This window comes from Bombus huntii, chromosome 12 (genome assembly GCF_024542735.1).
Source record: "Bombus huntii isolate Logan2020A chromosome 12, iyBomHunt1.1, whole genome shotgun sequence".
Classification (NCBI taxonomy): Eukaryota; Metazoa; Arthropoda; class Insecta; order Hymenoptera; family Apidae; genus Bombus; species Bombus huntii.
Genome location: NC_066249.1, coordinates 11,808,165 through 11,822,843, shown reverse-complemented (window position 1 = coordinate 11,822,843; position 14,679 = coordinate 11,808,165). Strand labels below are relative to the sequence as shown.

Genomic DNA, 14,679 nt, shown 5'->3' with positions numbered 1-14,679 from the left:
GTTGTTCCACGTCCCCTTGAAAATTCCAGCGAGCGCCGAAGGGGAAGTTTCGTTCTGGAATCCTTTCCTGCGTCCTCGGTTCCCAATTAGCCGGCTGGCTAATAAATCTCGCGTTGTCCCCGACGAGAACCGTAGAGCGAGAGGACCGGCAGCGCGGAAGGAGAGAAAAAAACGAACGTCCGTGAGGAGGAAGCGGACACGCGGCCAGAAAGGGAAGGAAGAAAGAGTTGTGGGGGGATCCTCGAGCGACAGAGGACGTAGAGAATCCTCTTGCAGCCGGTGGTAGCCACTGTTCGCAGGGGCACAAGGCCAAGAAGCCTTCGTACGATGTCGCGACCAGCCTCTTTCCTCGCTTCGAGACGCTCAAAGGAGGAGCTTCGCGAGGAGTCAGTACCTCGTGATACTGATGGTTGTGCTGTATGCTGGTACCTCTACCTGCATATCGCGGGGAACCTGGCATTCTTCGCGTTAAATGCCTGCTCGACGAGCGGGCTCGACTCTCGCGCCCATTTACACGTACGCGAGTTCGTTCTTCTCTGTGTATATGGATGGCTATAAGATGAGCTTGGAAACGAATGGAAGTATTTCGTACGAGAGATATTGGAAGAATAGAATTCTAGATGCACAGGTGTCTCAAGTGAGACTGTTGGACATCTTGAAGTAGAATGATGTCTCTTGAGCGTCGTCTGTTTCCCAGACGAAAGTGTACAATGGCGTGCTGCAGATTCGTTTGATGTCAACGGATTGGAGAGTAATTTCGTTGATTTCAAGATGATGTAAATTGATTCTCTTTTGATCAGTGTGTATATGGAGATTCGAATGAAGCTTTTCACTTAATCGTTAGTGCTATGTCAAGGGGTAAATTTCGTATTATTAAAAACATATATAGATGGTGCGAATTTTGGAGTTGTATTGGAAGAGAGAACGATTGATGGATTCTGAAAGTAAAACTATAAAGTAAAACTTGGAGGATTTTATTTTAATCGGTGTATATTCGATGAGTGAGATTCGAATGAAATTTCTTTTAATTCCATCGTAAATTTTGCATCGAGGGATTAATTCCGTACTATGTGAAAGATAAAGTCTGTAAAATTGCAGGCTTTATAAAATAGAATGGTTGATTCCACGTAGAATGCAGATATACAATAGCTCATCTTGTTATTCTATCGTATATTTATACAAGTATCACAATGTTCCACTTTTACGCAGATTATTAAACCCTGTAACACGATGCAGCACAAAATATCGGAACGTTCCATAATTCACAGAAGCCAGCGAAAAAATTCTTAATATCCTATCGCCATAATTCTTGCGGCCATAAAATGGTCCCACTAAACATTCGTATTACAATCTCCTCTGAACACACCCGGGAATAATGGTCATATTTCAAGCAGGAACGATAGCGCATTCTTCATTCAAAAATTACCTCTAAAATTCGCCGACGTACAATACGTACACACATTCCCCTTCCCTAACTTTACACACAGTCACAAGTTGATATCGGTGTACGTGCACGCGAGGTCGCGGCGAAGAATCGAGGCCTGTACAGGGAACAGAAAACGTGGTTCGGGAGACACGACGGCAGCGACTCGTACACGGGCTAACTAGCGATGGAAGAAGACGAAGAGGACGAAGAGGAACGATTCTGCTGGTGCGGATAAAAGAAAAGGAGGAGACGATCGAGGAGATTGGTATGCGGTCCGCGCAGCGGGTTCACACACGACCTAAAGGCGGCCCAAAGCCAGTCTAAAGGCTGAGCAAGCGGAGACGAGGAGAAGAAGAAGACGAAGGAGTCGTAGAAGGGGGTAGAGGACAAGCTCGCGAGGCATTGCCCAAACCGGGGCGACAGTTTCTTCCTCCCCTCTTTTCCTTCATTTGCATACTCGCGATGCGGTACACCTGTGTGTTTCGTTGGCTGCGTGTCCGTCTCTGGCCGCGTACACCTGACCAATAAGTTCCACGGTGAGCGTAAATCTACGTTGTAAACGTGAATACTCGGCTGGCTCCCCTGCCGCGTCAACGAGGGCAGTTTTGTTGGCCCGGGATTAATCGATGACTTTCGCCTTTCTCTCAGAGAAATAATTAATAATGTCGATCCGTTCTGCACTTGCGGGGAATTATGGAGATTCCTCGTGGAATTAACGAGTCACGGGGAGCAATATAGATTGAATTCACACGTGTGGGAACGCGGAAACGCGCAGAATCCCTGAGACATCGAACGATATAGAAGCCTCGGGGACTTTATTTCTATGTACGTGCGTAAGTAGGTATATAAGTTCACGTCCTGGGAACAGGATCGTGCGGATGCGTGGACAAATCGATGGTTATATTACTTCGTTGAGCGTTTAATCGATGTCCCCGGTAAATGGCGTGTCGTTAATTCATGGAAAAGGAATGATAGCAAAACCTAGAGACCGGATGGTCGCTCGACAAAATTTGTACGCTAATTGTGGGACGTTTTATAGTTCTCGAATTATAGTTCATTAGCGAGACATCCGCGAGGTGCGTCGTGGAATTTGAAAAAAGACTCGATGGAAGTTTTTCATTCGTGTTGAACGTAAATCTCTCGTGTTGGCCGACGACCAACAGGCAGCCTGATTGCGATCCCCGCGGGCGACCGAGAGCCGGCGGAACGATTTTGGAGCCGTTCGGTCGATTAACGACCGGTTCGCGTACACTTCTTGACAAATCGATCCTGCTTCCGTATCTGCGCCGCTGCGTGATTTATACGCGCTTAGAATCGGCCGCAGTCCCCAACGAAAATATAAATGACACGCCACGAATATCTCTATTGGTAGATCCACCGTCTACCTACGAAGGGTGATTTCGTTTACATTTGTAAAATGAATATCAACGTGGCCGATGAACAATGGTTTAGATCGCGAGATGTTGTTCCCATTTGAAGCGTCGCTTCTTAAGAACCACACATATTTCGTTTCAGATTAAGCAGCTTAACAGTTAAAGTAAAGTATGTAAGCAAAAGCTACAAACGAAATTAACAAAATCAAGAGACCAGTACAGATAGCATCGCCGAGAGCGTTATGATCGTAGAATGTTAAATTAAAACGTTATCTCCAGGAAGATCAAAATACATCAAGAACCACGTCAGACCGTGTCCGAAAACATAACTGCGATAGAAAATTTATATTACCAGACTCACTTAGAAATACGATTCAAAACGATTGACGTGGTATAAACTGGTAATTCTAGACGAAACTCTGTTCACAGGTAATTCTCGAAACGAGGCCACGTTCCTCGACGAAACGATACAGCCGGATGGAATGTGATATCAACAAAGATGAACGAGAGATTCGATGGAGGGTCAGGAAACGAGTCTGGGCCCGAAAAGTATGCAGAGAGGCCATAGAGGAATCGTTGGAGGACGCAAAGAATACACCTGTTGGATTCTGACTCACGACGATGATCCCCTGCGGGGATTCGAGGCGTGCCTTCACGGGCTTGACTCCTTCATTTTCGTTCTCCCGCGGTTTTTATCCGTCGTTCGTGCGGCGAACACCGTTTAGACGACTATCGTTTATCATTACACGGGTTATTATCGAAGCTATAATTATCGGAATTTATCACGCGCCACAGAGAAAGGAGGGTAAAGCGTTTTCGTCTCTATTTCTCACTGGATTTCGACCGAGAGCGATTTTCACCTCTGTCTGGCCGATCTCTAAGCCGAGCCGAGGTCGTTTAATACGCCGATGCTAATTATGCCAGCGACATTACCTGGGAAATTTAACGCCTACGGATTATTTGTGCTCTAGGCGGGACGAGAAACGGTGCCGCGTTTGGTCTCTGGCTACTCCAGTTACGTCGATCAAACGGTTTTAGCCATTAGGCTTCCAGCCACGGCGAACCGTAACGACGAACTTTATTAAAGCGTGAGAAAGTCCCCTCCCGGAGGTGATTAAAGCCGCTCGACTAATCTACTTACGCGACGCCGCGGTTTGGAACTCAATAGCGACCCGGCTAAATTGAATGATGCCGTTTGACGCGTGACACGGCCGCTTAAACGTCGCATCGATCATCCGACGTCCTTCGGCCACACCAACTTCAAGAATGAATCGGTCATTTTCTTCCTTATATTCTTTGTGATTATGTGACATGTGTGTGGACAGAATCGATGAGAAGCTTGAAGGGAATCGGACTTTTAACGAGTGGATTGTAAATGAATTTTTGATTCTGGTGATAATTGGTTATTTATAATTATTTTCGTACGATAGTTCAATAAGGTGCAATTTTATCATCTAGTAAGATTATTAGATATTGTCGTTAAGGTTATATAATGTCAATGAAAACTTACGATTTTATTTTAAATTACTAGACTAAATTAACAATTTGTAAAAGTAACGAATCGATGAGTTACTATCCTCCGCTAATAAAAACGTTAAAACAAAATCTCATATATTATTAGCTCATTCTATATTTAGGTTATCCGAAACTTTTCGTTAACTATGCATGATTTATGATTCAGTCAATTACGAGTCAATCTCGACGCTGCCAGTAGTTTCCAACAACAAAGTAAGAATATTACTCATCAAATTTTACGCGTGTATTTCGATGTTATTACGAACTCTACCTTATAGCTTACACTTAGTCATCGACGAATCGAGTTTCCGATTAGTATATTAAAAATTACTATTTTGAGATACGTCAATATCGACATATGATTGATTTATTGAGTCGCAATCAAAATCATGCAAAAATCTTTCTCTATGACGTGCGTATCATTAAACTCGCACGAGAAATAAGAAACAATAATCCAACTATAAACGTTTTATACAAAATAGATTCAATTGGTTACTATAACAATTGCATTGCTTACCAATTTTATTAAATTCTACGGATACTATCTTTCATGAGTATTTCATAGATACAATGAAAAAATGTTTCTCGACAATTATTTGGAAGTATTCAAATACTTACGAACGTATATACTTGGTACTATACGATATAGTATACCAGTTGCCTATATTCCTCAACCAACAACGTCCAATTGAATCATCCAGCAGTTTTCAATCTCGCCACCCTCGAGCGAGCGAACACGCCGAGCGGGCGACTCGCTAATTCAGCCAACATAATGCCCGGTGAGTTCCACGTGGGCCCAGCGACTGTGACGTCACATCATTGATAGAGGCGCCCACATTGGATGCTTAGAAGTCGTGGATACTGTGTCAAGAATAGATACGCCAACGGGTTTGCTTATTTGCGATTCGTTGTCCGTGTATGGAAAATGAAAATGAAAATCGATGAAAGTTTGCGATTCAACGGACGAGAGAAAATGATCATTGTGGGAAAGAGCGAAGGCTCTGGATGAAAATAGCAGGAAAGCGATAGAGACTTTCCATGAGGCAGAGTAGACAAAGATGCCTCGAGGAACACGACGACAAAGATAACGCGTCTATATAACGTAGAACGAGATGAAAAAGGATAGAAACACGTGGCTGGAGAAAGGAAAGATGCGAAACGTGGTGTTTGCTCAGAAGACACACACAGACGTCAGGATTGTGCAAAAGCTCGGCTAACTCTCATCTCGCTGATCGTTTCCTGTGCCATTATGCTACCGCTGAAAAGGCGGCTGGTACTCCCTTCTTATGTATGCCTCTTTACGCCGCTATTGAAATCGCAAACGGAGAAAGTCGAAGGACGATTACTCGCCGTGCCAGATGTATACATATATGCCTGTTTGTTTCTTTCTTTGGTCGTAACCGGTATCGAGTGGCGTGCTTATTAACTGAAAGACTATGGTCTTAAGCGTGGTTTCGACCGAGCGAAGTGCACGCGGTATTCCAGAGAGGAAGATTATCCGAAGGTCTACGGTCGATTTCACCGGTCTCGAAATGTTTTATCGGATGGCGGTGGTTGGGAAAATTTGTATGTATTGGATAGTCTATGGATTCATACATGCGGATGGAGCTTCTAAGAAAATAGGGTTCCTTTGGGAAAATTAGTATCTCTCAAATTATCCGTCAAATGCAAATTCAATGTTCCAATTTCTAGTAAGAATAATAATCTACTGCGTGGTCGTAACAATTAATACCTATGCCTCTGTTCGACGAGATGATTTGCCATTCTCATAAAATGAATTTTAACAATACGTAGCTGTAGTTCTACTCTGTAATGGGCACTTTAACCAAGTGTATTAAATGTAAAAGTATATTAAATTATTTAGTCGTAATTTCATGTGACTAGAAAAATGTGATATTATGAGGATGAAATTGAGAGCCTGGTAGGTGTAGAACGCTTCATTGGGAAATAGGCATACGTGCAACCATATGTTGCAGAATAATACAGTTTGCCAACAATTTAAAAATATCTTTCACGATTTTCATTTTAATTTATAAATTTCGAAATATCTAATTGTAAAATGAGTTCATCTAATTATTCTTCAGTTGAGCAAAAAACCACCCCATACAATAGCCAGGTTCTTCGGTGAAAAGAAACAAAGAATCGTCGTGTGTAACGAACAAATTTCTTCCCGTATGGTACTTGGTGCGAAGCAACAAGGTTTCAAGGCGGAAAGAAAGGAGATCGTCGTTTCAAGGCGTTCCTCTTCGAGCTAAAATCGCGCGAAATCTCATTTAGAGGCGGCGCCTGTGGCTCTATTAAACGGCGGCCTCTTGTTCTCATTCTCGAAATCGTTGAAAGGCAAACGAGTGAACCTCTGCCGGGCGGGCCGGCAATTTCGCAACAATACAGAGGGCTCCGGTCGCTCCATTGGAAAAGGACTTCTACGGGAGCATTGTATCGCGACGTCGATCGCAAATTTCTAGCCCCGATTCCTTTGTCGATGCGGGGCGCGCGAGAGCTATCGAATCCAAAGGATTTCCGGTCTGTTGCTCCTCTATCGACGAGTCGTTACGTAGAATTCCAGTTCGGTTCCAGTTGCTTGGCAACGTCTCCTCGTGTTCCTCTACCTCTCCTTCTTCTTTCTTTTTGGCTGACCTCTAACTGTGGAATTCTTTTTCAAATCGTCCATTTTCTTTGCTAACAGTCTCGTTTTCTTTGGAGCGACAAATGACTATTAGTGGAGATTTTTGAAGTAAGTGGCTTAGAGAAGCGTAGGGAGAAGCTCTTGGCGAACACTGGAATAGTGTAAAACAAGGGCAGTCATAAACTAGAGAAAACAATATCATATGAACAATATAATATCAACGATACAATAACTTCCTATAATCTTTTCAAGTTGTTCATTTTCTTTGGCAATATGTTCGTTACCTTTAGAACGACAAGTGATTATCAATGGAATCCCATCAAGATTTTCAAAGTAAGAAATTTGTAAAGTTCCGGAGAGAAACTGCGGGGAGGAGTTGAAGAACGCTAGAACGATGTAAATTTCTCATTAATGATAAATCTTGTGCTAAGAAAGACAGACAAAGTAATAGAGAAAGGTGGTCTCTGAATTATTTTCTTTAATAATACGTTACTCTTTTCTAAAATTACAAATAATTATCGACGGGTACGAGTACGGGAACTACAGGAGCAAGAATTTCCTAAGATTAAACACAGAAGCTCTTGGAGAACCTCAGAGTGGTACATAATAAATCCTCAACTAAAAGAGACAGCTACTAATTGGAGAAAACGTCTTCAGTTTACGAATTCATGCGATTCACCAAACTTCTTTCATAATACCATACGAACTAGAAGCCGCTTTCCAATTATTACAAACTCCTAGAGGAACACTTGACTCGAGATGCCTAGCAATATATCTTCGCGTAATGAAAAAGCAGTCGTCGAATCTTTAAACCCAAACAGCAGCAATAGTTCCAATGAACGATTGCCAACATCCCACCCACGTGATGTGTCACCAGGCCCGGTCAGGCGGCTGTCGAGCGTAATTACGTCGAGACGAACGGCCGATTTCGACGAGTGGTACCGAAGAGATCCTCTGAAGATTCTCAAGAGCAACCATGACGACGTGTTTCCGCGCGCAAGAGGTATACACATCGGCTGAACGTATACGTCAAGGGCTCTCCACTGGAACCTAACGGACCAAATCGAGGCACAGCTCTCCTTTTGTACTATGCCTGTGTGCGCGCATTAAAACTCGCGAGGTACGCGTTCGCACGCAGACAGGCAGACACGGTCAGTAGTGGATTATTTGAAGAGCACTAGCATGTTTGTATATTTCATAACTCGCTCGTGAGGCTCTAAGAAGACCCATGCCGGGGCCCGTTTCTTCCGAGGGCGACAAAGGGTGGGACCGATGCGTTCCCTCTTTCCTCGTTCCGTTCCCACTCGAGAGGAGGGCATAAACAGAGTCCCTTAAATTGCTTCCTTTCCGTGAAGGATCTTTTCTCTCCCCCATTCTCCCGTTCCACTCGCTTTTTCCTTCGTTTTTCTTTACCACGAGCGACTAGGTTCACGGGTGTGTACGTTTCTTTGAGCATTTAGCGCTCCCCGAGCTAATTCAATTATGGGGGGCCATGGGCGCGCAATAAAAAAATATATGGAAAGTAAATATACGTGCAAGCCGCCCCGCTGTTTTTTTTTTCGAGGGTAAGCGTTAAGCACGGAAAACCGTGCAGCGTTATGTGCATATATGTAGGTGTGCGATATCGTGGTCAGGAATTTAGAAAATATCATAGATCTCGTACTATGTTCGGGTTCGTTGGTTTGGTTTCCTGGTATTATAGCAACTATGAAATCATTTTTGCGGAGCGCGTCTTGAAAAACTGCTAAGATTGACTTTCGTTACGGTAATTGAATATCGAGTATATGGATATTATCTTTCCTGATTGAAGCCATATTGAAATATTGACTGCATTTAACGATCTCTTAGGAATTCCCACCTCGACTGAATTCTTTGAAGTCTCACCATGACCAACGGACAAAGATCTCTATATCCCTATGACAGAATCGCTCGCTACCAAGCGATTACTTGAAATTTTCAATTAAAGTTGTTACTTACAATTAGCGTTAAAATTCTCAACTCATGTTTATGAATAGTCGTACAGTGTATGATATTTAATTAGCCCACGAATGGCACGTACTTTAAGGATTCTTACTTTTGACAGGTTAATCCTGTTCGAACGTTTCACACTTTCGAATACGGTCGTCTTTTTGCCTGAGAAAATATCATTATGCTGTTTATGATAATTCGAGGCTGGAATGAGAGAAACGCGTGTTTGTTTAAGACGTAATGGAGGATAAATATTTTCTTCTGTCAAGGTTCGTGAAACTGCGTGATTCATTTGAAAATTATTTTTTCTGGACATCATTATTTTTAGTATCGAACATGCTATATATTTGCAGAAATTTATTCCCTTCTTCAACGAAAATTTATTTTTCTTTATAGTTGCAATTTGTCTGAATTTATAAAACTAATAAAATGAGACAACTGTTCATAACCTGTGGTGCGCGAATCTCCGGAGGCTACGAAGTTCTCGCAAGTTGTTATTGTATTATTCGAATAAAAAATATTTAGTATGTCTATTTGCTTATCAATAATGAATCTTTTTTTCCCCAAAAAGTTGTTCAGCAGTTGATGTGTGTTTTAATTACTTAATTATTAGTGGTTAAATGATTATTTAATTATTTAACATACTTGGCACACTAAGGATTTAAGTCTTTGGTGTCCGCGATAACAAGAAATTATTTAAATGGGGTTCGTGGTAAACAAAAGGTTAAGAATCACTGAAATAAAACATTTTACTCACCGTCCATCGGAAGGTGAAATGAAGTTGTAGGGTGACAGGTTCGCTTAGGGTGAAGGTGTTCTGGCCGAGGGCGTGACTAGATACGTTGCCAAAGCTGCAGGAGCCGATGGCGGTGACATTGGACTGATATTCCTTCAAGCAGAGCCAGAAGGCTGTCGAGCACGGTGTCGTGCACGGTGGTAATTCTCCCTTTCCTCCGCCATCACCTCCTCCGCCGCAACACCTACCGTCCACCAGGGTGCCCCTGTTGTTCGTTAGCGAGAGGATCTGTACCTCGAAGAATCCGCTCGCGTTCGTAGCCTATGACAATCGACAGAAGTATATTTATAATACTGTTCATAAACTTCGATCATACTATCGAAGAATTAATCTTTTATACGAGTTTATCAGTTAGAAAAATTGTACGATATGAAAATAAATTTTTTTCGAATATTTATTCTATATTATTGCATTTTGGAGGAAAATATTGAATATTATATAATGAAACATAAGTAATGGATATTAAATATATATAATAGAATTCATCCGAACTTGTCTGGGGGAACAGCTTACATAACAGGAGTTCACATAATAGGAGCTCACCAATTCTCCTCGCTACCTATTATGTTTCGTTCACATAACAGTTCACGTTCAGACAAGTGAATTCAATCAACAAAAGTGCAGTTAATCGGGAATTAATTAAAATTTTGTTCCAATAAGTGAACTTGAGATAAATGGAGTTCTACTGTGTTATATTTGTTGGAATTATTTCTGAAAAGAATAGGAAAGCGTTAAATATTATAGTTATATTATAATTAATATTATAGTTATCTTTTGTAACTTCTTTCTTGCGGCATTAAATTACCAGGTTATCATTGAAGGAAGTTGTTATTGCAATTTAAAATATTATATTTTTAAAATTAACATCTGTGAGTCTATCATTTATTGATACAATACATTGAATAGATCATCGAAAAAGAGCCCAGTTAAGTTGCAGCAATTTATATTTTGATCCGTGCACATATCACTTTTACATCTGACATTTGGATACCCCTAATGGCGCATTAAACTCTATCAGTGCGTTTACATTAGCGACGAAGCTGTCGCTGTTTTTCCGTTCAATATGAAGGCGAATTTATCGGGCTCGTTACGCGGAGAAAACGGTCCGCATTAAACACAGCACGATTTCATTCGGCTCTTTCTAATGGGCATAATAAAACAGCGGGATTTTCCAGCTCGGGTCCCGCGAAAACGGAAGTCTCCGCGGCCTTAGGAGGCGAAAGGCCCCTCGAGTATTTATTACGAACGCTTCGCCAATTTCGAACCGATTCGCTGGAAAAAGTCGAACTATTTCGAAACTATATTCGTGCTCTGGCAATTTTTCGATGCTCCCTGTTCACCTTTCCATTCTGACATTATTTGTTTTTGTACTTCATCCCCATGTTTCGTGTGATACCACGTGATTCGGTGCAAAAGAATGTTTATCCAAAAATATCCTATAGTTTAATACTGTAAAAATTCCTTACGATAGGATAATACAACATAGTTCTACAAGATTTGAACACGATATAATTTCTCGATTCTTCCTTTCATCTTTCACGTTAATATCACAATTTTGTATTTTGCTTTCAAGCTTTCAGTCGTTAGAAATTAGGTGGTAATACGAATTCCTAATAAATACAGTTTCCTAAAAATCTCCGATTAAACTCGTAACTAGCTCCAGGAATATTGACGCTTCTTCACGCTTCTTCCTGTAGTTGTAAAATATTCCAAAATATTTCCCTTGCTTGTTATTCTCGACGATAGCAGAAAACTGAAATTTCATAATTTAGCTCTGCAAGAAATTCATTTGCCTAGAAAGGTTCTTCAATCCGACTCTCAACTTTCAAGAGATTTAACTCCGATACCTTCTATAAATTGGCAGTCCAGGTTAGTCTACACGAAAGTCCATCTACTTTCCCATTCACGGTCAAAATTGCGCGGGGGATCTCGCAACCGCGCCGATGCCGCAACCCGTGGTGAATTTACATCGGCCTCTCGCTTTTGCCCACGTACGATTAACAATAAAAGCGGCACGAAATCGTCTCGTTTCAACGGCGGAGAGTCTTCCTTTCGTTGCAGTTACGAAACGCTCTCTATGTATGCTTCGCCTATACCTATCGGTTTCTAATGCATCGAGCGAGCACGTGTATTCGACGCACTCATACACTAAACGTATATATTATATGTGTATTTAAGCACGTATTGATATACGTATGTGCCTAGACGTGGATACGTGGATATACAGGGTGTACCAGATTTTGACAGTCAACCTTCGTCAGTATATTCCAGAAGTATAACCGAATAATAAATATCGTATAAACTCAGATCATTAAAAAACTTTATTAGAAAGTTAGAATAAAGATATGAAATACGAAGAGAATTTCTCGAATTTTATGCCAGATAGATGTACGATGAATTAATACAAGGAGAGATTGGTCCATTGAGACGATGTATGATCAAAATGATCTTCGCAGAGCAATAAATTCGATATTCTTATCGTTCTAAATTCGTGGTAAAAGTAAAGACAGGGAGATTGTCTGGTCAAAATAAGACGAAAATCAAGAGTAACGAAGTTGCAGGTAAATTCACGTATACTCGACAAGACTCGATTTCCTCGAGAACGTAGTTTTCAAAGCAATTTTCTTATTTTCCACTTCTGCCTTATTTTCAACCATAGGATTTCTTCAACTTCGCTCGTACCGCTAATTTAAAACCACGATGTATTTTCGTTTATCATTTGAAATAACGAAGACACCCTGTACGTATAAGTGCATCGAGCGAACGAGCATACACGGACGAGCCCTGGGGGCCTATGTAATTATCGTAAGAGTAAGATCGAAGGTAGAAAGCGCAGAGGATCGTCTGCTGGCCTTTCCACGACGCGCTTCCTACTATGTTATATAACGTCGTCTCGCGAGTGACATTTTCGCTCTTGCTAGAGCCAAGCTTCTGTGGTTTCGTGCGAACAACGTGGAACAGTAAGAAGGGTAGAGGCTGGCAACTTCGCCAGGATGAATCCCGCGGAAATTGAAGAGTAAATCACGGATAATGTCCGGCTGTGGCGCACGGGAAATGGAGGAGCCATCAAGCGAACGTTCGCGCGAGGGACACAATGCAGTGTTCCTTCCTCGAACGAGGAATCTTCGTTAAAACGAAACGTATCCTCGCATTATCGTTACCGCGAATAGGCAGTTTGTTCAATGATGAATCTTCGGTTGGAATTTCTGTGATCGTTTCGAACATATTGCAGAAGCCAGTGAGGAATGTGTAGATATATGCACTCGGTGTCTGCTTGTTTGATAATCTTTTCTTAACTCTTTGTACGTTTGATTTATACCAAGTAGCACGATCTTGTGAAACAAGTTCAATTTTTAGATCTGTCGATGATCATTAGAATCTCGAGGAAAGATAAAGTAGAAGTTATATTTGATGCCTGTTAAATTCTTTTTTGTACGTTGCGTAGGGCAACACGGACAATTCTGTCCGATATTTGGATTAACTGATGATCCCATTGTCAGAATTATGAGAATAAAGCAAAGATCAAAAGTGTATAGTATTACGACGGAAGTGATAATAATGTGTCAGTAAAAAGACAAGTACAATGAGAAATTCTGTTTGATATTTGGATCGCCTGATGCAAAAAACTACTGTTCGACAAATTTACATAGGATACTGCACATAAATTTCATAATATTTGTCAAATTAGACTCTCGTATTTATTATACTCCATAATCCAGAGTTATACAATAGACGTTTCACTTACCAAGCAGTTTGCTCAACCTACCTATAAACTTAAACTTTCCTGCCAGATAATAATCTACATCGAAGTTCGTCGAGTTATCAAGTTCAACATCAAGATCTTCAAACTAAACTCTCTCTCTCTCTCTCTCGCTCTCTCTCTCTCTTTCTCTCTCTCGAATCTTCCTATTAACAATCATATTTTTTTCTATACATATTTTCCCACATACACAACCAGCTTGCACAATACTGGTACACCCTGTACGCGATTCTGAAAAGATCTAACCGAGCTAAACGTCGATAATACGCAGCCTGCCGGCAATATCCGTTAACGGCGACGAGAGTCTTTCTCCTCGAGGGGAATATATCAATCGAGCGTGCAAACGGCGAGTATGTCGTGGCCGTAAAACGAGCAGCGTGCGTTTGCTCGAGCGGTTGGTCTCGGTTGGTACCGCGGGCGATCGTAGTCGTCGCGTTTACGACGCCTGGACCTTCACTTGGTCCAAGAAGCGGTGTGTTTCCGCCCTGTTCCGCGGCTGTGTTTGACCAGTCCGGCAGTGTAACGACCGTTCCTCTTCTCTGTCGTTTTATTAGCCGTGTATACTTATTCTGGAGGCACTCGCCTCTGGAGTAACCCGTTGCCTCCGAAAGCAGCTGAAAACCGTGAACGACTGTGACCAGGGTACAAGGGGGATTGCGTTTGCGTGGCCAAAGTTTGCACAGTCCGCTCACGTGCCGACGTGAAATTGCTCGGAGCCGCGGAGATGGCTTTCAGGCCGCCGACACGGAAGAACATGGCCTTCTTCAAAACTGGCATCGGCCAGTACGTTCGATGATACGTATACGGATGGGTATCGTCGTGGATACGAGGCTGGAATTCTTAACAGCCGATCGCTGTGCCACGACGCTACTCTTTCTCACGCGGCCGAACCGGTGAACTATGCGCGCCAACGCGTGATCTGATTCTCTTATGTCGGATTAATTGGGACGATTAGACGTCCCGTAAGAAATTTGTGGCTTCTTTTAGAACTTGCTCTTGTATTTCAGCACGCGTTTGACTGTGTTCCTAGTTGTATATAATTAGTCGTGTTTAAGCTAGGTCGTCGAGGAGTCATAAGATATTTCATTGTTGGAATTCTTCGAAACGAACTTCTATCCGTATCGACGAAAGTTTAAACTTCAGATTGTATATATTAATATACTTAATCTGACGCTGAAGTTTCTCGGATTTTTTGGAAGTTTAAAATAATCTTTC

At 41.9% G+C, this 14,679-nt stretch overlaps 1 protein-coding gene across 1 annotated transcript in view; it reads right to left on the bottom strand.

Moving 5' to 3' along the window:
• The window catches only part of LOC126872182 (protein jagged-1), a 56,592-nt gene that overhangs the window by 22,597 nt on the left and 19,316 nt on the right, over positions 1-14,679 (bottom strand). Inside the window, exon 2 of the mRNA XM_050631806.1 lies at positions 9,666-9,965. Coding sequence (XP_050487763.1) covers positions 9,666-9,965 — 300 coding nt within the window. The remainder of the gene's footprint in view (positions 1-9,665; positions 9,966-14,679) is intronic.